Source organism: Chrysochloris asiatica, unplaced genomic scaffold, assembly GCF_000296735.1.
Source record: "Chrysochloris asiatica unplaced genomic scaffold, ChrAsi1.0 scaffold00161, whole genome shotgun sequence".
NCBI lineage: Eukaryota > Metazoa > Chordata > Mammalia > Afrosoricida > Chrysochloridae > Chrysochloris > Chrysochloris asiatica.
The window spans coordinates 7,269,223-7,293,974 of NW_006408679.1; the positions used below are offsets into that span (position 1 = coordinate 7,269,223).

General features: G+C 47.4%; 1 protein-coding gene across 1 annotated transcript in view; it reads left to right on the top strand.

The window, feature by feature from the left end:
- The window catches only part of SUSD4 (sushi domain containing 4), a 234,182-nt gene extending 211,822 nt beyond the window's left edge, over nucleotides 1–22,360 (top strand). Inside the window, exons 6-9 of the mRNA XM_006871147.1 lie at nucleotides 14,020–14,211; nucleotides 15,537–15,681; nucleotides 19,911–20,293; nucleotides 22,332–22,360. Coding sequence (XP_006871209.1) covers nucleotides 14,020–14,211; nucleotides 15,537–15,681; nucleotides 19,911–20,293; nucleotides 22,332–22,360 — 749 coding nt within the window. The remainder of the gene's footprint in view (nucleotides 1–14,019; nucleotides 14,212–15,536; nucleotides 15,682–19,910; nucleotides 20,294–22,331) is intronic.
- Nucleotides 22,361–24,752: the final 2,392 nt, after the last annotated feature.

The window sequence follows — 24,752 nt, forward strand, 5'->3', positions numbered from 1 at the left end:
CACTTTATTTCAGCAGGTAAAGTGTGTCACCTGAATATCGCTGGTTGGTAATAAGTCTTCCTCCAATCTTAATGCCACGTTCTTCTTTGTACAGTCCAAATTCTCAGATTATTAGCTCAGCATACCGATTGAATAAGTATGGTAAAAGGATATAGCCCTAAAAATAAATAATAAATAAATAAAAGGATATAGCCCTGACACACACCTTCTCCAATTCTGAACCATGTAGCATCCCCTTGTTCTGTTTGAAAGACTGCCTCTTGGTCTACATACAGGTTCTGCATGAGCACAATGAAGTGTCTAGAATTCCCATTCTTTGCATGTTGTTCTTAACTTGTGATGATCCGCAAAGCAGGATGCTTCTGCACAGTCAGTAAAATACAGGTAAACATCTTTCTGGTATTCTTTACTTTCAGTCATAATTTTTCTGATATCAGCAACGTACCTTGTTCTGTGTCCTCTTCCGGACCCAGCAGTTCCCTGTCTATGTGCTGTTGCAACTCTTTGTTAATTACCTTCAGAAAATTTTTACTTGTGTGCGATATTAATGATATCGCTTGATAATTTCTACATTCCATTGATCATCTTAATTTGGAAGGGCCTGAATATGAATCGCTTTCAGTTGGCTGACCAGGTAGCTGTCTTCCAAATTTCTTAGCATAGACTAGTTAGTGCTTCTAGAATTGCATTTGTTTGCTGAAACATTTCAATTTGTTATTCCATTCATTTCTGGAACCTTGTTTTTCATTAGTTTTTTTCAGTGCATCTTGGCCTTCTTCTTTCAGTACCACTGGTTTTTGATCATGTGGTTGAACATTGACCAGTTCTTTTTGGTACACTGACTCTGTTTATTCCTTCCTTCTTCTTCTGATGCTTCCTGTTTTGTTCAGATTGTTGTTAAATGTCATCAAATCAGTTCTTACTTATAGCAACCCTGTATAGGGTTTTAAAGAAGCAGCTAGTGGCTTTGAATTGCTAACCTTGCAGTTAGCAGTACTTTTTTTTTTTTTTTTTTTAAGTTAAGGCTACAAGGTGCCCTTGTGACTCAGTGGTTAAAGTACTTGGTCGCTCACTGAAAGGTGGGCAATTTGAAGCCACCAGTCACTCTTCAGGAAGACAGTGTGGCAGTCTGCTCCTGTAAAGATTTACAACCTTGGAAACCCTGTGAGGTAGTTCTACTCGCCCTGTAGGGTCGCTATGAGCCGGACTTGATAGCAGTAGGTTCACTTTGTTGCTGTCATTGTTACATGGGTTATAATGTCAACCTACACCCTCCCACCTGTCTTAAATAGGTTTTATGACTATTCATAAGTTATGGAGTATTTTCAAACCTCATTTTCTTCTGTTGTAATTAGTAAGATATAGAAATGGGTAAAAGACTTGTGCTAAGTGATGTGTAATCCTCAGCTCTGAGCCTCCCTTGCCCCTGCACGGGTCTTATTTTGTACTTTATGCAGAAAATGGGAGCTTTCAGCTTGACGCCTCATCACTGCCTCCTGTCTCCAGATCTACTGGCTCCTGTGTCTAGTTCTTCCCTCCCATCCTCTGCTACTTCTGTTCACGGTCAGTCCTTCCTCTCCTGCCTGGACCACATCTCCTTTCAATTTCTTTTTCATGTCCTTTCCTCCCTTTCCCCTCCCACCCTGCATCTCTAGATGAGACCACTTCCACCCACATAGAAACAAAAGCTATAGCTCCCATAGAAGTCTGTGAGTGGTGTAACAATTAATGTGCTCAGCTGCTAACCGAGGTTGGAGTCTGCCCTGTGGTGCCTTGGAACAAAAACCTGGTGGTCTATTTCCCAAGGATTAGCCATTGGGAACTCTGTGGAGCACAGTTGTACTCTGACATGTGACTTGGCACCATGAGTTGGGGTTGGCTCCATAGCAGCTGCTTATAGCAGCTGGATGGAGTTAGGGTCCCTTGGCCTGTCAGCTGCCCCACTTGCTACCTCCCTTCAGCAGATTTCTCTCAAGTTGTCCACAGTTTCCCCCTCTCTTATGCCTCAGTTCACGTCACAATGGCTTCCCGAAGGGGCTTATCTCAAGGCCACTTCTGTCTGGCTAAAGCCAATGTTTACTCTTCTGTTCCCATCTTTCTAGGAACCACACCCTCCTCCTCAAAACATCCTCCTATCTCGACTTCTGGTATGCACCCCAGTCTACTTTGCTCATCTCTTTGTTCCCTATTGACTTTCTTGGGATTTTCACCGGGACACCCTTCCCCATTCTCTTAGTCCTTTCTCCTTAGGTGAGTTCATCCAGTCCTGTGGTGTATACTCATGACTCCTCAGGTGCATGTTGACCCAGATGTAGTGTTCTGCTGTATGCTCGGCACAGGGATGAGTCTCTTAAACCTACCCAGGCCAAAGCCAGATTGCTTCTCATAAGCCAACAGAACAAAAGCCTGAGGTGGTAAATAACACCACCACCTACCCAGGTGTTGCTGTCGGAATCTGTACATCAGCCTTGATTTTTTCATTAGTTCTCATCCACAAACTTGCCTTATCATTTCTAATTTCAAAGTATGTTTCTTAGGCTACCTCCCACTACCTTGGCTGTCACTGTCCTGGCCCACACCGCCACCATCCCTCACCTGTTGTGGCCACAGCCCACTCACTGTCTGCTCCCACCCCTTGTCTCCCTGCCTGCCAGAGGTGTATTTAGGGTATGGCAGGTGTGGCACATGCTCTGGGCACCGCTGAACCGCTTATTTCACCATCACTGTTTTCATTGCCAGCAGTAAGAGATCATTCAGCCAGTTAAAACTAATTGTCGTAGGTACTATTTTCCCTTTCCTATGCAAAGGGCTTCCGAGTCCTGGTGTGGTTCTGTGGGTTAATGCGCTAGACTGCAAAGCCGTTTGAACTGCAAGGTCAGCAGTTCAAGCTCATCAGCTACTCCTTGAAAACCCTATACGGGGTCACTATGGGTCGGAACCAACTCGACGGCATTTCACAACAACATAGGGCTACAGAAAGTTTGTGGGAATATGAACTGAAAAGATGAAGGCATTTTTCCATGATGCCCTCTCCTACACCCCTGATGCCTTCTGATAAGTCTGTGTTCCACCCAGCAGCCACAGTTAGTTCTTCAAAGCAGATCTGTCATTTCTCTTCAGTGCCTTTCCACACTTAGGACCAAGTTCCAGCTTCTTGCTGGAAGTCTATACCCGCTGCCCTGTTGCCACCCAATCCTCATGTTGTCTGACTCCCTCCCGCCCTGGCCCTGTGCAGGGCCTCCAGCTCAGAAAGCTTCTTCATCCTTTTCGTGGGCTGTGCCCTCTGCCTGGAATGTTCTCCCCTAACACTTCCTCCGACTAGGTCCTCTCCCATTCATTAATCCAGAGCTGTTCAAACTCTCTGTAGTGGAAGGGTGAGCCGTTAGCTTTGGCTTCCCAGTACACTGCAAACCAGTAAAAAGTTAAAAGATGAAGATGATAAATGCAAGCCACCAAACTTCATTATAAGATCTGACAGACATAAAATTACTTTTCACAAATAGAAATTTAAAACACACTTGGAAGTTGCCACAAGGACAGATTGCTACAAAAGTTTCTGAATGCTTACTGTCAGTGTCTCTATTCATTTTCCAGTGACAGTTGGTGACCCAGTACTGATCTAGGGACCCCACTGTGAATAGGGCTGCTCTAGATTTCTGTTTTAGCATCACCTTCTTAGGGGTCTTCCAGTTTATCTGCAGTAGAGTCTTACACGCACACACGCCTGCTCGAATACTGTAGTCTCTCCCCTGCCTTCAGTGCCCATGGCAGCACATACAGCCTGTGATGACATGTCACATGGACCAGTTGCTGTGGCATCATCTCTGCACTGTGACCCTGCTCCATAGGATTTTCATGGCTGAGTTTTTCTAAAGTAGATCACCGGCCTTTCTTTCAAGGTACCAGGATGTGGGCTTAAACCTCCAATGTTTTGGTTAGCTGCCTGGCACATTAACCATTTGCACCACCCCACGACTCAGATATAAAATGAGAACATCCTTATTTTGGGGTGTAGAGAGATTATCAGTCACCAGTGGAACTGCTTACTGCTTAGCTAATGGGTAATCTCTGGCACTCTCTCAGGATACCCTCATTTCCTGGGGACAACAGAACAAGCAACTGCTTAGTACCCTCTGGGAACAACACCCTGAATCTCTGGGGAGCTGTGTTAACCTCTGCTTCCCGGTAGTAGAATTCAGTCCATTCCTTAGAGTTGCAGTAGCTGCTGTTCTAACACATGGAAGAAGAGACCTTGAGGACTTCCCCAGGAAGACCTGCCTCTCCTGAGAGAGCCCTTCCCACCAGCATCTTTCTTCCCCCTCCTTACTCTTTCCTTCTCTTGCTCCCCACCTACCCTGGTCCCTCTGACCTACTTTCCTTTGTCCCCTTGAAGTTCCACCTCTTCACCTTTCCTTGGCAGGGCCCTTACCTAAGCCTCTTTCTACATCTGGGCCCCTCCGTCCCTCTAGTATGAGATGTCATGGTGACTTTTATCTGGGGACCATCCCCACTGTCAGCATGGGAGGCAGCCTGCCCCCTTGAGTGATATGGTGCCCAGTCACTGTCCCCACTCCTATGTGCAGGACAGTGTGTTGTTCATGCTATTTATTAGCAGCAGAGGACGGAGAAGCGTTAGCCAGCCAGCCACAGAAACATCTGTTTGTCTGCCTGTGTACCACCTGTCGTCAGGAGAACCTATGAGGACAGGGTGAGTGCAGTTTATCCAGTCTGGGTGGTTGTCCAACACATAGATGAGCAAGGGGACTTCAGACAGCATGTGGAACTCATGTTCTTTCATACATGCTAAGATCCCAGTGTTCTGGTGTTGGCAGGGAACTGGAGAATCGGGGTGGACAGCTTTAGAAACTGCAAAATGCACCCTATCCAAGTTTATAATCAGCCCTCTGCTCTGTGCCAGGGGTTGGGGCTGTGGTACCGATAGCCCAGAACGGGGGGTGACTCCAGGAATCATGCTTCTCCTTTCAGATATGCATCAAGCTTGCTTTGTGCTGCCTTCTGCTTCAGGAAGTACTGTTAGGTGACCTTTGAGCTCAGACACGTGGTGCCCTGGTGGCACCGTGGGTTAAGTGTTGAGTCGCTAATTAAATTCCAGCCCAGCAGCTGCTCCACAGGAGAAGGATGAGGTAGTCTGCTGCTTTACAGACTGACAGTCTCAGAAACTCGAGGGAGCAGTTCTGTCCTGTAGGGTCACTGTGAGTTGATGGCAGTAGGTTTGGAGGTGGGTACAGACCGTGGGGATGAGGCCTGCAGGTACAGAAGGACAAGTTTGAGATTTCTTGGCCTGTGTAAATGACAATGAAAACACCTTCCATGCTGGAGACCCAAGTTCAATTCCTGGCCAGTGCACCTCACGTGCAGCCACTCCCCACCTGTCAGTGGGGGCTGTGTGTTACAGAGATACTGAACAGATTCCAGCAGAGCTTACAGACTAAGACTAGGAAGAAAGGCCTGGAGACCCATCTCCAAAAGTGAGCCAGTGACAATCCTATAGATCACCATAGTCTGATCTGCAGCTTACTGTGGAGATGGTACAGAACCAGGCAATGAGAGTCTGTACTTGGGGTCCCCATGAGTCAGGGACTGACTTGAAGGCAGCTAACAACAAGTCAGTGAAAATGTTCAAACTACACACTGGTAGTGGCGTCAGTCTGGGCTTCTGCCTCTAACACCCCCCAAACACAAGGTGGCATTCGTTTCTTAAACCTAGGTGGCCTCTGAGGCATAGCCAGCCCCTTCCATGTTGTGACCCCCAGCATCCACAAGGAGCTGTGTGTCCTATGGGGAAGATTGAAGGGTGTCTCAGGAAGCCCATGTATGGAGAAGAGGATGGAATCCACCTACCACCATAAGTCAGCCAGGATCCCAGAGGACCAGGGCAGGGCCAGCACTGGACTGTGGGCACTGCGGAGAGTAGCAGTGTCTATCCCTGAGATGGAATGATGGCCGGTGTGCTCCAAGAAGGAGCCTAGCACACAGGCATTTGGCAGCCCCTCACAGAGGAGCATATGTGAGGGGAGATCCTCAGAGTCCCAGGGGGAACAGATCCACTTTCATCATATCATATAGCTCACGAGGCAGGAAAGCAGTCAGGTCCAACCTCTCTCTCCCAGGTGAGAGGTGAATCACAGCAACCAGCCAATCTTTCCCTTTCCTCTCCTTGTGGTAGGGGTTGAGGCACAGGATGCCCCCTGGAAAACAAAACCGGAGACATTTGTACCTAATATTAGCCCTCAAAGTCCCTGGGTGATGTAAACAACAGTTAGTGTGCTTTTCTGCTAATTGAAAGCTTGAGAATCAAGTCTACTCAGAGGTACCTTGGAAGAAAGACCTTCCCAAAAAGCAGCCATTGAAACCCCTATGGATCACAGATTTACCCTGACATACATGGGGTCACCACGAGTCAATTGACTTGATGGCAGTTAATTTTAATATGAGCCCACCTTAACAAGCCCCTTGTTGGGCCCCTCGGGTTATGCAATCCTCACAAAAGCTTTCACGGATGAGTATTTATTTTCTCCATTTGATAGGTGCATAACTGTGATTTAGAAAGGTTGGCCCACCTGCCTGAGACCATAGAGCCAGTAAATAGCAGAGCTGGGCTGTAACCCTGCCTCATCCACCTCCAAGTCACCATCAGGCATTCTGCCAGCCAAGCTGACCAGGCTGGACCAAGAGCCAAAGCCCAAGGTGTGGGATAGGTAGATATATCTTCCAGGGGGTGATTCTCGGAGCATTGGAAATGTGTAGGGGCATTTGGGTTGTTCAGTGATGGGAGTGTGCTACTGGTATTGTTTGGGTCCAACCAGAGATGCAAACCACCTGAGCTGCCTGAGATGGGAACCACCTGAGACGGACACAGGAGCGGCTGCCTGCCCAAATTGGCTGGAATCGTGAGATGCTGCAGAATATTAAGAACAAAACTTTAGTTGCTATCCAGTTGGTTCCCACTCGTAGTGACCCCGTATATGTCAGAGCAGAGCTGTATTCCACGTATTTCTCATGACTGCTTTTTCCCAAGCAAATTGCCTGACCTTTCTTCCAAAGTACCCCTGAGTGGACTCGAATCTCCAGCCTTTCAGTTAGCAGCCAAGTGTGTTAACCATTTGTACCAGCTAGAACTCTGCCGGCCAGGCCTGTAAAAAGGAGATGGTGGGTTTCCTTCCTTGGGGTGGAGGTGGGGGTAGGGAGAGACTAAGGGACAATGCTCCAGGGCTCTGAAAGGCTCTCCTTTCTTTTATAAGGAAGATAGACTCTTGTGCTCTGAATTCCTGGGTTATCTGCGGTCAAGCTCAGAACAGTCAGAGAGCACTTGACTTCTAGGTCCTGAGACTGACCATGACCTGGTTCATGATGCCACTGCTCCAGAACCCCCACTGGTCTGGACAACTTCAGGAATCCTTGCAAAGCCGTCAGGGTTGGTTCCTTTTTTCTGATGTAGTATAGTTGTTGTTGAGTTGATTCTAGCTCACAGTGACTATGTACAAGGTTTGTTAGGCTGCAAATCTTTACAGGAGCAGAAAGTGTCCTCTTTCTCCCAAGGAGCACTTGGTGGATTCAAACTGCTAACTTTGCTGTTAGCAGCCCAACACGTAGCCCACTGTACCACCAGGACTCCTAGGGAAAGAGCATTGTCAGTTTCCATTTTTACGCTCTTTCCCAGAAAAGAGACCTGAGCCTCCTCTCTCTGTGCCTTGTTCTCCATACCCAGTGGCTGTGCTTTCTTTTTACATTGAATGTGAGTTCTCTCCCTATGCAACACAGACCCTTTCCTCAGCTACCACCACGTCTTAGGTCTAAGTGTTGCTCACATGCAGTCAAGGATGTTTGAGTTTAAAATGTCATTTTTTGTCATCTTTCTGCATAGTGCCATGATCTGGGTGCCTGGTAGGTGCAACATGAAAGAGTCAAATAGTGTTGTTTTGAAACTGTTACTATGGTTGACTTCTTCATTTTTGTGGAGGGTTTTGGGGGATTTTTTTTGTACATCTTAGCATAGTGATTACGAATCGGGCTGTGAACCTTAAGGTCAGCAGTTCAAAACTACCAGCCACTCTGCAGGAGAAAGATGAGGCTTTCTGTTCCCGTAAAGATTTACAGCCTCGGAAACCCTGTACAGGGTCGCTGTGAGTCGGAACCGACTCCACGGCACTTAACAATAACAACAACATCATTAGTAATATGTCCTATGTACAAGATTGCAGCATGTAATTTCCTGATGTTATTCTCAGATGTTTCCTCCCCTATGTTCAGAGATAGGATTTATTAAAAAACTCATAATAAAAGACAGTAATAATGAAAATGAAAACAAAATTAAAGGCAGTGAACTTATATCAGAACCGATTTCAGACAGAGACATAAGAACAGAACCCTGGTGTAACTGCCTTTACTTCTCAGAGGCGGGATTGGCAAAGTCCTATCTCACTGAAATACACATCAAATACATACAGACGGTTTCCTGATGCATCCGTGTAGTAATGAAGCAACAGTAAAGCTATTATCATGTCTCAGCTGTTTTTTCAACCCCAATCAAACACGGACCTAGATAAAGTATGGAAACTGTGCTTGTACCTCCCCAGAGGCAAGGGAGCAACGGGCCAGGGAGGGACTCTGGCTTATTGTGAAGACTTTGACATTTCCATTCTCTCAAACATTTGCCAAGGATGTGCCGGGTACTGTAAGAGTTAAAACTTTTAAAAGATGCAGGCCCTACTTTCAGTTGATGTTATTAGCTGCCCTGGCTCATGGCATTGCCATGCCCAATAGACCCCTGTAATCATAGGGATTTCATTGGTTGATTTTCAGTAGATTTCCAGGTCTTTCTTCCTACTCCATCTTAGTCTGGAAACTCTTAGTGCTGAAACCTGTTGAACATCAGAGCAACGCACAAGCCTCCACTGGCAGATGGGAGGTGGCTGCTGGTCCGGAATAAACCTGTATCCCCATATTGTTTTAGTTCAGTGCCGTCAAGTTGGTTCCAACTCATAGCAGCAGTATATGGAGTTTCCAAGGAGCTGCTGATGAGTTTGAACCACTGGCCTGTGGTTCAAACCAACCTTGCCAACCAGTACTTTATCTTACAGTGCCACCCCAGGATGCCATATGGAAGGTGAGAATTCTACCACTGAAGCAACGCTGTACTCACGGAGTTTATGAAGTCTTACGCGTCTTCCCCATGCAATGTATGTTGTTGTTGTTGTTGTTGTTGTTATGTGCCGTGGAGTCGGTTCCGACGCATAGCGACCCTGTACAGGTTTCCGAGGCTGTAAATCTTTACGGGAGCAGAATGCCTCATCTTTCTCCCGCGGAACAGCTGCTAGTTTCGAACTGCTGACCTTAAGGTTCGCAGCCCGATTCGTAACCACTAGCTACCTATAGAATCCAGTAATTCCAAGGCCACTGATTGTATGACCAGGATGGTTTAGGGGAAGAGTTGGTGTGTGTGTGTTGAGATTAAATCTTAATAAGCAGAAATAACCTGAGGGTAGGGAGGGAGAGGTACTGCGTTAGCAGAGGGAGAGGCCAGACTGCTAGGCAGAACTTCTTTGGGAAAACTGCAGTCTGAGCCTAGTTTCTACTCACATGTGGAGTCATTGGTAGCCAACAAGGCAGACTGAGGTCCCCAGTGAACCTGTCAGGTTCCAAGAGAGTCTAAATGTGCTGAAAATTTGTAGTCTGTAACAATTTGGTTAGGTGTAAATGTTCCTGCTCATCTGAAAGGTGGCATAGCCCTCCATCGTAAAGCAAGGAGCAAACCACTAGCGCTGGAAGGAAGGTAATTATTTCTGACTGAGTCTCCTTCCACATAGCCACCCAGACTCCAAGCCTGGCAAAACTAATAACTCTTGTTAATAATTTAGAAAGTTGTAAGAAACAACATAAAAAGTAATAGTAGAGTTGCAGAAGACCCTTTGTTCACGCCACTATTTTCCCGCATTCATCTCTCTCTCTCATAAATATATTTGTGTTTCGGGGGCAGGAGAGAAGGGTAGCACAGAACTCCATTTAGCCCTGATTGCTAGAGGCTGTCTTGGGATGTGGAAAGTCCCCTGAACCTATAGCATTCCTTTATTATCATTTTTAAATACGCTTCCCCAATTTCGTAATTAGCCGTGCTTTTGTTATTGTTTTCTTCCAAATGAAAAGAAACACTCCAAACCCCCTACTCCCAGCCCCAACACCAACCACAGCACAGGGTTTCTCTTGCAGAAAAGCTAATGGTCTTTCAGCTGTAGTAGTAAGCAATGCTGCAAAGTATGAAGAGAAATGTTTCTACTTAGGGGAACATGCATCGCCATTTACAGGCTGATGAGGACAGTCTCAGAATTAACGCCTCTACAACAGACTTTTCCTCTGGCCTCTGGGAAACCACAGCAATGACATGGGCATCCAGGATCTCTGAGCACTTGGGGCTGGAATGGCGAAAGCTAAGCATCCTGTTGTCGTAAGGAGACTTCCAGCTCCCCAGAATAAGAAGGGCAGCATGGGAACTCAGTGAGTTTGGCACTAGTAAGACGATGTTGTTGCAGCCGATTGCCATTGAGTCAGCGCTGACTCTTGACAAGCTTATGCACATCAGAATGCAGTGTTGGCCCGTTCTTCATCATCCTCTTTCCTTAGTATACTGGAGTGCATTGCTGTGGCCACTGTGTGTTTTGAGAGCCTTCCAACCTAGTAGGTAATCGTCTAGTACTATTTCAGACAACATTCTTTGTGCTCTATAGGATTTCATTGACTAATTTTCCAAAGCAGATCACCAGGCCTTTCTCCCTAGTCTCTCCATCTGGAAGCTCCACTGAAACTTGTCCACCTTGACTGACCCTGTTGGTATTTGAAATGCTAGTGACATAGCTTCCTGCATCACAGCTACATGTAACCCACCAGAGTACAAGAAGCTAAAGTGGTGAAGTGATACTCATAAAATCAAAAACACGGACATCAGTGTTTTTGATTGACATCCAGTCAATCCTGACTCACAGAGACCCTATGCCCCAAATCTGTGCTAAGCAATTGATGTACATTTTCTAATTCCTACAGCAATGCTCAGAGCTAGGAATTGTTTCCCTCATTGTAAAATGAGGAAGCTATGACTCAGAGAAATTAACCAAGCTACCTCCCAGCGGAGCTCCTTAGAACAGTAGCTGGGAAATGAACTTAAACTGGGAAACTTCAATCTTCCTTTACCGCCTTATAGGACTGGCCTGCACACCACAGTCGTTATTTAGCACACTGGGGAACCATTTCCTCAAGGTTAATGCAATGATTTGAAGAATCCTTCAGGCTTGGTGTAGCACTGGACTGCCTGCCACAAGGTCGGCAGTTCAAACCCTCCAGCTACTCCGCAGAAGAAAGAGGAGGTTCTCTACTCCCATAAAGATTTACAGCCTCGGAAACGTTATACAGGGTCTCTCTGAAAAGGAACTGATTCAATGGCAGTGAGGTTTTTTTCAGACCAAGTGAAGGAGCCCTGGTGGCCTTGTGGGTTAAGCGTATGGACAGCTAAACCCAAGGTCAGCAGTCCAAACCCACCATTCGCTCTGTGAGAAGAAGAGGAGGCTATCTGCTCCTGCAAAGATTGACCGTCTCAGAAACCCTAGGGAACAGTTCTGCTTTGCCCTATATGGTCACTATGAGTGCAATCAACTCTGGCAGTGGGTTTGGGTTTGGTTTTCAGGCCAAGTGGGATAAAATTTTGCTGATAAACTTACATACATGTGTTCATCCTCTTCCAACTTCTCATGAAGCTTTCTAGCCAAGAGATGACCCTGGTCATCCAAGAGGCCTGCCAGGGCACCACTCAAGTGGTGACAATTGTTGATTTGGGGCAGGGGGTAAAAAGATACACAGCCAAAGATACACCATTTCAACAATTTCTACATGTATATTTCAGTGACATTGGCTACATTTTTCAAGTTGTGCAGCTATTCTCGCTGTCCTTTTCCGCATTATCCCACCACCATAATCTGAAACTCACTGGTCCCTGTGCTTCCTACCCATCCAACCTTTTCAGTTGCTGTTGTCAATTTGATGGCTGACTTGTTTTTTTTCTATCCCTCCTCCTCCTGCCTCTCCTTCCCTCCACTCCCGGATACCGTGTGCATCCAGATGCTCATGGAATCCTGCAGAGCTAGCCCTTGTTTGTGGGATGGAAATGTAGAGGGTGGGTTGTTCACTATCTCAGTGGGCTTGGGAGGGGCCCGCTCTGCCAGGAGATAGTGAGAGCAGCAGAGAGCTCATGTCCTGACCCAGACAGTGTTCCTCTGAGGGAGCCTGGGTAACAGATCCAGCTGCCTGTTTGTTGAGGTCAGACAGGGTCTATTTGTACTGCAGAGGGGCTGGCTCCTACAGGCTGTGTTTGCCTGGCTCCCCTGTCAGCCAGCAACACTCCCCTCACCCTTGTCTGGATGGGAAGAAAGCAAGGTATTTCCCTCACCCTCACAAGTGGCATCTGAGCTCCCTCTACAATTCCCACAGTTCCAACTTCCACCAGGGACCTCAGCAACTAGGGGTGTCCTGCCAGCCTAGGGGTGGCCATGACTCCCTGCAGGTGCTCATCTCCAGGTACCTCCTTGTTCTTGCTGGTGTCACCATTTTCTACCACATGTGCAGCTATGGCCTCATTCTCTAAGTACACAGGTCCTGTCTGGTTGTCCCTGGATCTGATCTACTTATGATTTGTCAGGCCATGGGCTAAGCCCCTACCAGCACTCAAGTCTCAGAACCAGCCTGGAGACCTTGCTTTAGTAATGAGGGCAGTAACGCAGAACAGACAGGTGACTCTGCTCAGGCCGAGAGCGTGGCTGAAATTCTACCCTAGGTCTCTGAGCTCTCACCCACTCCTCCCACTGCTTCTGGAGAGCATGAACCCTGTGTTTCTGCTTTCTTGTCTCTAAAAGAACTAGCCCTGTCTCAACTGCAGGGCTGAATGGAGGAGTAAAGATGTGTCTGTAAGGTTCTGTTGCCTCCCAGCTTCCGGCTCAAGGCCATGCCAAGGCCTGCAGTGGTAGGGGTGTTTATCCACCCCAAGGAAGGGGCTCAAATGTTAACTCTGTGTGTATGTGTGTGTGTTTGCGTGTGCGCACATGCTTTCCACAGGTGTGGTCTTAAAGCTGGCCTTGGTAGCATCTGTGGTTTGGATAGTTTTTGAAGATTGTTCATGTACCAGGGATGTTTATTTCTGAGTCCTTCTTCAGGAATGAGGGTTCTTTGTGGCATGAAATGAACAATACCTCATTCCACTGAAGCCATCTTTTTGGTCACAGAGATGAAATCATTCTTCCTTGCAACCCAGAGTGGGGTCTCCAGAAAGGAAACTAAAAGCAGTTTTTCTTCTCCTAAAATCTTAGGTAATATTTGTGTCAGAAAAAAAAAAAAAAACCCAGACCATCATCTAAGTTGAGTAAGTTTTCATTTTTACAGAGGAGAAAAGTGAGGTCCAAAATGCTTAGTGATTTGCCTAAGGCCACCTAGTAGGTGGGTGACAGAACCAAGCAGAGGGCTACTTGGACTCTTACCTCACACCCACTGACCAAACCCCAGCTGGATATTTGGGGATCAGGTTACAGGTACTGCCTAGTGATATGAACAGTCCCGAGTGACTACCATAGTCACAGAGGAGACTTGGCATAGCTGTTCCTTTTGTCCATAAATATCTTCGTTTTATTTATGAGGTGGTCTGACACATAATAGCATGTATTATTAAGAGAGTAGCTTAATACTATCTATTAAATATATAGGCATGTTCTTTGCATTGTGAAGCACATCTCTCTTTTATGATGGACTTTACAGTGCCTATGATGGGAATATTGCTCCAGTCTTCCCTGTGACCTCATAGGAAAATACCAAAGAAGAGGCTGGCTCCAGTAGAATGCAGCAGTCTGGGGACCAATATGCTTAGCCCTCTTTAAGCAGTGCTGTTCTCCTAGGCCACCCTACATCGTGAGGGCTTCAGACAGGCTCAGCATGTGGTTCTGAAACTCTTATTCTCCCCCACTGCCCAAGTTTGTCCACTACCTCCCATGGTGAGTCACGGAGATTTCATCTGCCACCCTCGGCCTTGTGAGCGGTACAACCATGGGACCGTGGTGGAGTTCTACTGCGACCCTGGCTTCAGCCTCACCAGTGACTACAAGTACATCACCTGTCAGTACGGAGAGTGGTTTCCTTCCTACCAAGTCTCCTGCATCAAATCAGGTGAGCAGATTCAAAGGTTTCATGTCTTGGACTAGATGTATGCACCATCCAAGTTCAGAGTGCCAGCCAGCCTCCTTCCCTCCCTCCCCAACCCCAGTATTGGGAGTAGAACACAGAAGGATCCTTTTGCGTATGTGTGGCTGATGCTGAACGCCACACCAGACAATTCTTGACCCTGTTCAGCATCTTAGAGTACTAACCTGTCCATTCCCAGTTATAATCCTGACCCTCTGAGGAGAATCTCTAGACTTCTAATGACCATGGACTATCCTCTGAACTCAGTCCACTCTATTTTCTCCCAATGTCTTCCCCTTTCACTTACAAAAAACATTCCTGTCTCAGGCAGGACACAGGTCCTGGGATGTGACCAGAATTTGCACATTACCAGGGATATGCCTAATCCCAGCTTTCTCTTCTACACCAGGAAGCACGCCAGAATACAAGTGGCATTGCTCAGGGTAATTCCTGCTCACTTATCAAAATACAGGCATTTGCAGGTTTCAGTGAATGATAGATAGTAACACATTACTTGTACACTAGCCTTGCAACTAGCCTCATCATAGTGATTACCAATCATACCTCACCATCTGCTGCCCTTCCCAGTCCTGCCCACACTCTCTAGCATTTTCCAGGCCATGGTGTGGCCACCTGCTCCGAGCTAGAGGAATGGTTGTGTACTTTTCTTCCTGGACATAGCATGTGAGGGAAAGTATGTATTAACTCAGGGTGTCTGCAGATGCAGAAATGGTCCTGAGGGAAGAGATTCTGGGGCTGGGCTATCTACATCTAAGAGGGAGGCTGTGAGCAAGATTCGAGGAGAGGGAGGAGGCAGCCGTGTGGAGGGAGACATTCAAGAGGCAGAATGTCTTGTGCCCAAAGGGTCCACTCTTGTTTCCCTTTACCTGACAGAGGTGGGGGCAGAGGGTGAGAGAAGAGTACAGAGCAGACACATCTGCCTCACCCTCTGTCCCTTTTCTCATCTCACTGTGCTTTACCACAACCAATAATACCTACCAGAATATTCCCAGCTTCCCTCTCCCCCAGCTCTTGGTCCATCTCAGGAGAGAAATACCCTGTTCATTCTTTTTCCCAAAGCAGGTACATTTAGCCCCGCTCCAGGTTCACACCTGGTCTGCAATATGAACATGCAGGTGGCCAGGATCCCAGTGTGAAGTCACATGTGCCAACTCGTATCTTTTTAAGCCCTGGGGGCCAGGGGGGTGTGCTGTGGGTGCCGGATAGACCCAGTCAACAAGCACACAGGAAGCCTATGTGCCGGCCTGGTCTGTGAGCCTCACTCGCAGTCTTGTTCTCTTTCGTGGCAGAGCAAATGTGGCCCAGCACCCATGAGACCCTCCTGACCACGTGGAAGATCGTGGCGTTCACAGCGACCAGTGTGCTGCTGGTACTGCTGCTTGTCATCCTGGCCAGGATGTTCCAGACCAAGTTCAAGGCCCACTTCCCCCCCAGGTCAGTGCTGGGGCCTTGGCACCCATATCTGCACACATCTGGCTCCATGCAGCCCCCTGATGTAGTGAAGAGAGAAGACATAAATTTGATTAAAGGGAGAATGGGCCCTCCATGACACAAACAGCTAAGCACTTGGCTGCTAACAAAAAGGTTGGGGTTCTAATCTATCCAGAGGCCCCTCAGAAAAAAGGCCTGGCAACCTACTTCCAAAGATCAGTCTCTGAAAACCCTATGGGGTATGGTTCTACTCTGACACACATGGGGTTGCCATGGGTCAGAGTCGACATGATGGCAACTGATGGTTTTAAAGGGAATGTTGGTGTTATTATTCTTGTTAAGAGCAGTCAATTCAGTACTGACTCATAACAACCCTGTATAGGGTTTCCAAGGAGCAAGATATGGGTTTGAACTGCAGACATTGCAATTAGCAGTCCAATGGTGATCCTGAAGGAGAATAGCAGAGAAAATTAGAACCACTTCCCCTGGGATGATAAGGTGTCTGGAAGCTTAACACCAAACTGGAGACAGCTCTCATTTCCTAATTTTTCCCTCCTCCCCTCCCTCAGTTTCCTGTTCTTGGGCTAGTAGCATTGTGGGGTATGAAGAGGGGAGCACAGAGTCAGGGTTGCAGGCTGTATACTGGGCCCTGCCCACCACCACCATTCCCCTTTACCTCTGCTTGCGCAAGTGCCTGCAGTTATGTTCCAACAAGCTTACCACCCCCCGGGGAGGATAAAACAGTTAGGGAATCTCTCAGAATACAAAGTGTGTGGTGGGAGTTCTTAGGAGGGAGGGAAGACTTTGGGGTGGAGACTCAGGAGGGGGATGGTGAGGGTGCACTTGCAGCCCGAAGCTGAGTGTGGAATGTGCAGAGGTTGTCCCCACCCTCCTGGCGGCACAGACTGTCTTCATAGGTGCCTTCAACAAGCGGGAATTGGCTGTGCCCTCGCGTAGGCAGGCAGGTCTGAGGCTCCCGCTCCAGGGCTGACCGCATCACCCAACACCACTGGGGGCAGACGCTGCTCCTGGAGGTGGAAAGCAGTTAGAAAGCAGTAAAGAGGTTGGGAGACCGGAACCTCACAGAATACTAGCTGGGTGTCGCTGACATGAGCTGTCTTTTACAAAGGAATAATTATTATTGTCTTGGATTCTTGGCCATGGAAGGTACTTCCCATCTCAGGACCTACTGCTTCAGAAGACGGTGGTCTTGCCCACAGGAACTGTCTAGCGCACCCCCCCCCATTCCTTATGCAGCCCCCTGAAAATTGCTTAGTTGAGGAAAGGCCCCAGAATTAATTACTTTCCTCCCTTCCCTCCAGGAAAATTCAAATGTGTCTCCTGCAACTGCAAGGAGGTTGTTTTGTGGCTAAGTGCCTTTCAGTCAGTTCCGGCCATTAACAGCCCTATGAGTTGGAAGGTGCTGGAGCAGGGAAATGGGGCAAGGTACTGAGGACAGTCACTGCCCACCTTCTCAGAGCCGTCTTGTTCCCACTGGGGCCTCCCCTCACTCAGCATTGTTCTCAGCCTGACAGCAGAGCCGGCACATCACAACCCAAACACACCCCCCTCTCCCAGCTGGAGTTGGGACCACTTTCTGTGTCAGTGCCATCTAAGCTTCAACCAAGCTCTTGTTGGGTTCCAGCACCCACCTTTCCCTTAAACCTGTTCTCAGCCTACAGCATCGTGTGGTTGTTGTTAAGTGCCGTCGAGTTGGTTCCAACTCATAGCAACCCTGTATAAGATTTTCAAGGAGTGGCTGGGGAGTTTGAACCACCAACCTTGTGGTTCAAACCAACCTTGCAATCGAGTGCTTTATCCCACAGGCCACACCAGGAATCTTATGTATTAATCAAGAAACCATGGTCTATCACTAAACCACTATAATATCTAAAGATGGCCTATGGTAGTATAGAAATAAGTAACCGTGATATATTGGAGTATTTTCAAGGAGCCCTGGTGGTACAGTGGCCAAGCGCTAGGCTGTTAACTGAAAGGTGAGAGGTTTGAAGCCACCACCTGCTCCATAATGATTACAGCCTTGGAAACCCTATGTTGTGTTATTGTTAAGTGCCGTCCGTCAAGTCAGTTCTGACTCATGGTGACCCTGTGTAGGATTTCCGAGGAACAACTGTTGGGTTTCAGCTGCTGACCTTGTGGTTCCGAGTCCAGTTCTGACCCTACAGTGCCACACCGGGAGTCCATGGAGTAGTTCGAATCTGTCCTGTAGGGTCACTATGAGTCAGAAGGGACTGGACAGTAATGGGTTTGGTTTTTGGTTTTGGAGACTTTCAGTGTCCCTATAGCTGTTGCTCTACATATACGTGGAAGAAAACTTTCCAAAATAGTAACTAAATATTAGAATGTTTTAAAAAATATTCTCAAAACCTTTCACTTGATTTTTATCCCTTGTGTATATATCATCTTACGTTGGTCTCTACTAGTTTTGGAAACGTTGGCCTCATGTATCCAAATAAAGGTCCCTGGTTATTGTACACGGTTTCTGCTTCACTGCTAATCTAAAGGTTGGTAATTTAAACCCATCCAGGTATACTGTAGAAGAAAGACCTGGCCATCTACTTCTGTTAAAATTACAGCCAAGAAAACCCTATGGATCCGTTCTACTAAAACAACATCCACATAAGATGCTAACGGACAAGCCAAGAATGGGTGGCTGCTGGAGCGTGGGAAGCGGGAACTGACGTGACGGGTGGGGTGTAGTGGAGGAGAAGCGGCTGGGTCATAGGAGAGCTGGTGATGGGGAGAAATGGGGACAAGAGCCATCTAGCTGTTCTGGCCTGGGTGCTTGTGTCGTATATGAAGAAAAGAGGCTGGCATAAGATGATGGAGTGACCAGGGGAAGCAGGAACTCAGCTCAGCTCGTCCAGGATCTTTTCTGAATTTGCTTCTGGCAGACTAAGGAAGAAAGAAGAGTCTGACTCAGAATGAGCTCAACTGCAATATTCCCAATGTCCTCTTCCCTCCCTGCCTCCAACCTTCCGTGGTACATGGCCTTAGGGTCTCCTCTCCCTCTCTGGGTAACCTTTAAGAACTGTGGGACAAGGAATCCCCACCATAATCTGTAAGCCTTTGTAAGACATTCCCAAAAGTCAGTGGACTTGAAACTGTCCCTCAAGTGTTAGAAGCAAAGTTGGGTGTTTTACCTCCATGTCAAATGTCAAGATGTACACATTTCCCTTTATTCAAAGTTTGGAGCCACTGCAATTGGTACATAGTGATTCAGAGCCTGCCCACCAACTGGGGATTCTTCTGTTCTTGATATTGTACCTTCTGATCACATCACTTAGCACCAGTTCCCAGCAAAGAAACCAAGTCCATGTGATTACTTAGTATTCCTTTGGTGGTGTTGGCTGGAGCTTGGGCTTTACCATCAAGCACACTTGAGTCAAAGCCAGCAGGTGTTGAAAACCCAAGTGGCAAGGCCAGGGGACTGCTGGTGCTCATGTCGGGGACCACCTACATGAAATAATCGGTCCACTTCTCAGCTACTCTCTGGAATCCTCCTACCATTATATCAACTCCAACTCACGACAACCTATGTGTGTCAGAGCAGAACTGTGCTCCACAGGATTTTCAGTGGCTGATTTTCCAAAAGTATTTCACCTGCTTCTTTATTTTGAGGCACCTCTGACTGGACTCAAACCTCCAACCTTTCCTTTAGCAGTTGAGTGCATGAACCACTTGTACCGCCCAGGGACCAGCACAGGTGAAAATGCTTGTTGAATAGAGAGTTGGAGGTGAGTCCAGATTCTTGAAGGCAGTAGTGTGGAAACCCTCTAGGAAATGGAAGACAAAGCTTTCATTTGTTGTTGCTTCATTATCGTTCTACCACAACTGAAAATTAGGTAACTTTTACACGTCAGCAGAAAATGACGAAGAAGCTAACACAGCCTGTCCTTGTGGACAGTTCCCTATGCTTCCGACAGTGCTGTCAGTCTTCCTGCCGGGCATTGTGGACACATACCGGCATGCATTGCTGGAATGGGCCACGTGGTCAAGCCCAGAGGTCAGAGCAATGAGGAGGGAAGAATGAAGAGACAGCAGAGTTCAGAGGCCACAGGGACGAGCCAAAGTGGAGGGGAGAGGCAAGAGGGGAGGGAAAGAGTACCACCTACCAGAGAGGGCTTGGAAATGAGCCACAGAGGTGGGGAGCACTGGGGACCCAATCCTGGGGCTGTCTGATACATTGGTGCTGCTTTCCTTCATGGCAGAGGGCCTCCCAGGAGCTCCAGCAGTGACCCTGACTTCGTGGTGGTGGACGGCGTGCCTGTCATGCTCCCATCCTATGACGAGGCCGTGAGTGGTGGCTTGAGTGCCTTAGGCCCCGGGTACCTGGCCTCCATGGGCCAGGGCTGCCCCTTACCCGTGGACGACCAGAGCCCCCCAGCGTACCCCGGCTCAGCGGACATGGACACAGGCCCTGAGGGGTCAGAAACCTGTGACAGCGCCTCAGGCTCCTCTGAGCTGCTCCAGAGTCTTTATACCCCTCCCACGTGCCCAGGGGGTACCCGGCCCGCTGCTGCCAACCCTGACACCGTGGGGAGCACAGCCGGAGAGGTGGCATCCACCAGCCCAGGCATTGACATCGCAGATGGTGAGTGTGTGCTCCCAAGCCCAAGCCCAAGCCCTTCCTGCAAACACAGCAGCGCCTACCTCGGACAATGCACAGCGCTCCCCCCTGCCCCACCGCACACAGTCTGATCAGCTGTTTCCCAGGGGCTCAGCTTAAATGTCTGCTTTCTCTCTCCAAGTGTAGAAACCTAGAGACCATTGGCCTAGTGATCAACACCAGGACTTCAAACTAGTTCATTCCAGTTCATGCCCCTGCTGAGAATTCTCCTTTCCACCCCAGATATACTGAATCAGAATCTACATTTTAAGGAGGTAAATTCTCAGCAGGGACTCAAACCAAAGTGAACCAGTTGGAAGCTCTGATCATCAACTCACAGATAATGAGCCCATTAGCTGAAGTTTCAGAAGGCACAAAAGGACACAGAGCTACCCAGAGTAGAAAGACATGCAATTTGTTTATGTAGCATCAGTGTGATCCAGAATGTTTTTCTCCTTTTTACCTTAACCAGGAAGGACTTGTGAAAGTGAAGCTTAGGAACAGAAGAGCACATGTTGTTGTTGTTGTTGTTAAGTGCTGTTGAGTCAGTTCTGATTCATAGCGACCCTATATAGATAGGGTTTCCGAGAAACAGCTGGTGAGTCTGAACCGCTGACCTCGAGGTTCAAAGTGACCTTGCAGTCTAGTGCATTATCCTGCAATGAGTGCCACACTAGGACTGGAAAAGTGTAGATGTGGGCACCAGGTCCCAACCAAGAGCCCTCATCACCCAGTCCCCTGAGAACGTCTAGTGTCCATATCAGCTATTTTTACCAGACGTGAAACAGAAAGGATACGTGCACCTAGCCCAAGGAAAGGCAAATTGTGGCTCAGAGTCAAGTGGGAGAAGAAATGCATGGGAGCAAGCAGAGCTCTGTTACCTGGGGGTGGGGGTGGGGAATGCATGAACCACACTTCCAGTTGGTATCGATAGTCAAAGATGGTAATGATTCAGACACAGAGACTCCCTGGTTCCTCACAGAGCTCCTTTTCTGCAGTGCAGCTTCTTCATTCTTGAATTTTGCATGGTCATTAGGACAGACGGCTAAAACCTAAGTGTGTTGTATGGACTGGGTGGATGACTGTTGTTTTCCAGCAGAAATACGTTGTATGGGGGAGATGATTTATGAACTGATTTTTTTAACATTTTCTTCACACACATCCACCCTAATTTCAGGAAGTGTATATATATTTTAGGTTCTGTTAACACCATGTGTTAAGCACCAGGCTGCTAACTAAATGTACCAGCTTTTCCAAGGGAAAAGGATGAAGCTGTCTGCTCCCGTAAAGACTTACAGTCTTGGAAACCACTGAAGAGCCACTCTGTTCTGTCCCAAAGGGTCACTATGAGTCAGAGATGACACAATGGCAGTGGGTTTAGTTTTGATTTTCAGTGGTGCAAACAGTTTGCACTCAACTACGGACCTAAAAGTTGGTGGTTTGATCCCACCCTACGGCACCATGGAAAAAAGACTTGGAGATCTATTTCCAAAATGATGGCAGCCAAGAAAACTTCATAATTCTGGTCCACTCTGCACACATGGCATCTCCATGAACCAGAATCAACTCTAGGGTTTGGGTTTTTGATTTATAAATAGTTCGTTACTATCATTGTTAAGTGCCGACTCATAGTGACCCTGTATAGGGTTTCTGGGACTCCTGCTGTAGCGCTATAGGGTCAGCACTAGACTGCAAACCACAAGGTTGGCTGTTCAAACCCACTAGCTCCTCCTTGGAAACTCTATACAGTATCTCTATGAGTTGGAACCAATTTGACAACACTTAACAACAACAACATAGGGTTTCTAAGGTTGTAAATCTATTTTTTTAACGAGCAAAAAGCCTTAGCTTTCTCCCACGGAGCAGCTGGTAGGCTCAAACCACCAACCTTGTGGTTTGCAGTCTAGTCTTTATCCTACCAAGCCACCTTGCTTACATAGGTATTTTAGTGGAGTTCCTAATTGTAGATGATTTGCAGTAGTTCTCTATGTACCAAGCTTGTGACCACATTCTTCTCTTACAGAGATCCCTCTAATCGAAGAAGACCTTTAACCAGGCAAAATGCCAAGTCTGCTGCCCGCTGGGGGGCAGGACCCTTGGACCTTGGAGTGAGACGACAGAAGGCTAGAGCTGGGGCACGTTTTCTAAGTTCTCTCCATGGACGGTGATTCACACTGTCCATCTCGGACTCAGCAGTGAGGCTGACAGACCATAGGAACAGTGCCTGCAGAGAGACTCGGGAACATGGCGAGATCTCGGCAGAAGAAAGGGGCCGGGGAAACTCCCTGGATGAAGGCATTAGTGTGTCTCCGTGCTGTACCACGTGGGACAATTCCATTCATATCCCACTGATTATGTTATGAGTACTACCTGCCTCCTTGAAAGCATGTCACATTATGTAAATTTGCTTCTAAAATCTGCTTAAACTGTCTCTGGGCTCCAGATCAGGATGGCTTGGCCTCTGCAGGGAGTCTATGTCCCACTACTGAAAGGGCACCCAGGCCTCCTGCCTTTGCGGGAAGGAACAGATGCCCTAAGGGGAGAGCCCCACGACACTGGATAATCTTCCTGTATCTGAACAACCCTACTCAAAGCAACACTAGAGTGGGGTATGACAGTCCCAGTGGAAAAGGAAAGGAAAGACTCAGGCAGCCTCTACTTTCTGGAACTTTCTTCAAAAAGTAGAGTTAATGTACGCTGTGCTGTCCTTGGTGATGTTTCATCAGTATTTGTATTCATGGTCTGTTACCTGGGTCTATGGCATTGGATAAATCCTGTTATTTTCAAACGATCAGAATGTGTGCAAATACATTATCTCGTGGTGGAGACAGTAGCCAAGGGGATGTCTTGTTTCAGCCTTTTACAAAGGTTCATTGAACAATGTATCCCAGTTCTGAGTCCCTCCGCAGGTAACTATTAACACTGTTGCCCCTCCCTCAACTCCCAAACTTGGCCACACTTTTATTTTCCAAAACAGAAATAATTTTTGCCAAACACATGTTGCTTCCAGGTAACATGGGAGGTTGGATCCCTGCCCCCCTTCATTTTGTCTTGCAAAGCCAGGAAGCTGGCTTCGTAACCCACAGGTTGCTCTCCCCTCCTGCCTTAGGAATCTTTGGTCTATGTTCCTCTTGGGCTGGTCTTATGGTAACCAGAAGAGTCCTTGAGTGGTACAAACAGTTAAGCACTTAAGTTCTCATCAAAAGTTTGGAGGTTCGAATCTACCCAGAGGCACCTCAGAAGAAAGTCCTGGCAATCTACTTCCAAGAAATCAGACATTGAAAATCCTATGGAATACAGTTCTACTCTGACACATATGGGGTCACCATGTTGTTAAGTGCCATCAAGTTGGTTCCCATCTTGAGTTGTTGGTGGGTTTGAACTGCTGACTTAGTGGTTAGTAGTCCAGTGATTATCCTACAGTGCTACACCAGGACAGGAATCAATTTTATGGGCACTGGCTTTTTCTTATTTTGGCTTGTAGTGCCCAATGGAGGTTATTTCTAAGAAAAAGATTGATAAAAACAAAAAAAACACCCAAATCCTGAAGTGTCTCTTCAAATATATGTTGGTCTACAGAGTTGTTGCTTCCTTTCCTCCTATAGATTCTAGCCAAATATAAACAAAACTCCCAATCCATAAAATTGCTATGCTGATAGAGCCGTGGGAGCTGGAAGCTTGATCAAGCCATATTATTTCTTGACAGAGACTGATTAAAACTTAAAAAGAAAGTGGCAGCAAGAGCATGGCTGTGGTAGCGGAGTGGAGTTGGGGGGGTGGGACGGGGGAGTAGTGTCGATGCTTCTGCGTGATGGATGTGACTAAGACTAAGGACCGGGTGCTGCAGTCTCCCATGTGACACGTGCTAAGCAGTGATGCTGGGCATGTAGATGACAGAGTTTAGTGAGTCTAACTTCACTTAGCAATGGCCTCATCCTGCCACCTGCACACCTTTGTAACAAGCCCTGTCAGAAGCCACTGATTTGATTGGACTTTTTTTTTTTTTTTTAAGATACTAATGAGACCAAGCCAATTGTATAACTGAGAGAACTTGTCTACAGCCATCCACTGACCACAGAAACATCAGATTCCAGCTCAGGGCGACTTTATAGAAGTGACCATTGTCGGATCTGATGTCATCCTCACAGCCGCAGGCCTGAGATAGCTACTGGGTCAGTCCATCTCACCGTGACTCTCCCTCATCCTCGCTGGTCCTCTATGTCACCAAACATGATGTCCTCCTCCTGCAGCTGACTCCTAATGACATGGCCAAAACAAGCATTAAGTTACAATCTGTAAGGTTTCCATTGTCTTATTTTTGGGAATAGACTACCAAACCTGTCTTCCTAGTCTGTCTTAGTCTGGAAGCTCTGTTGAAACTTGTTCACCATGGCTGATTCTGCTGGTAATTTGAAATACTGGTCACATAGCTTCCAGCATCCCA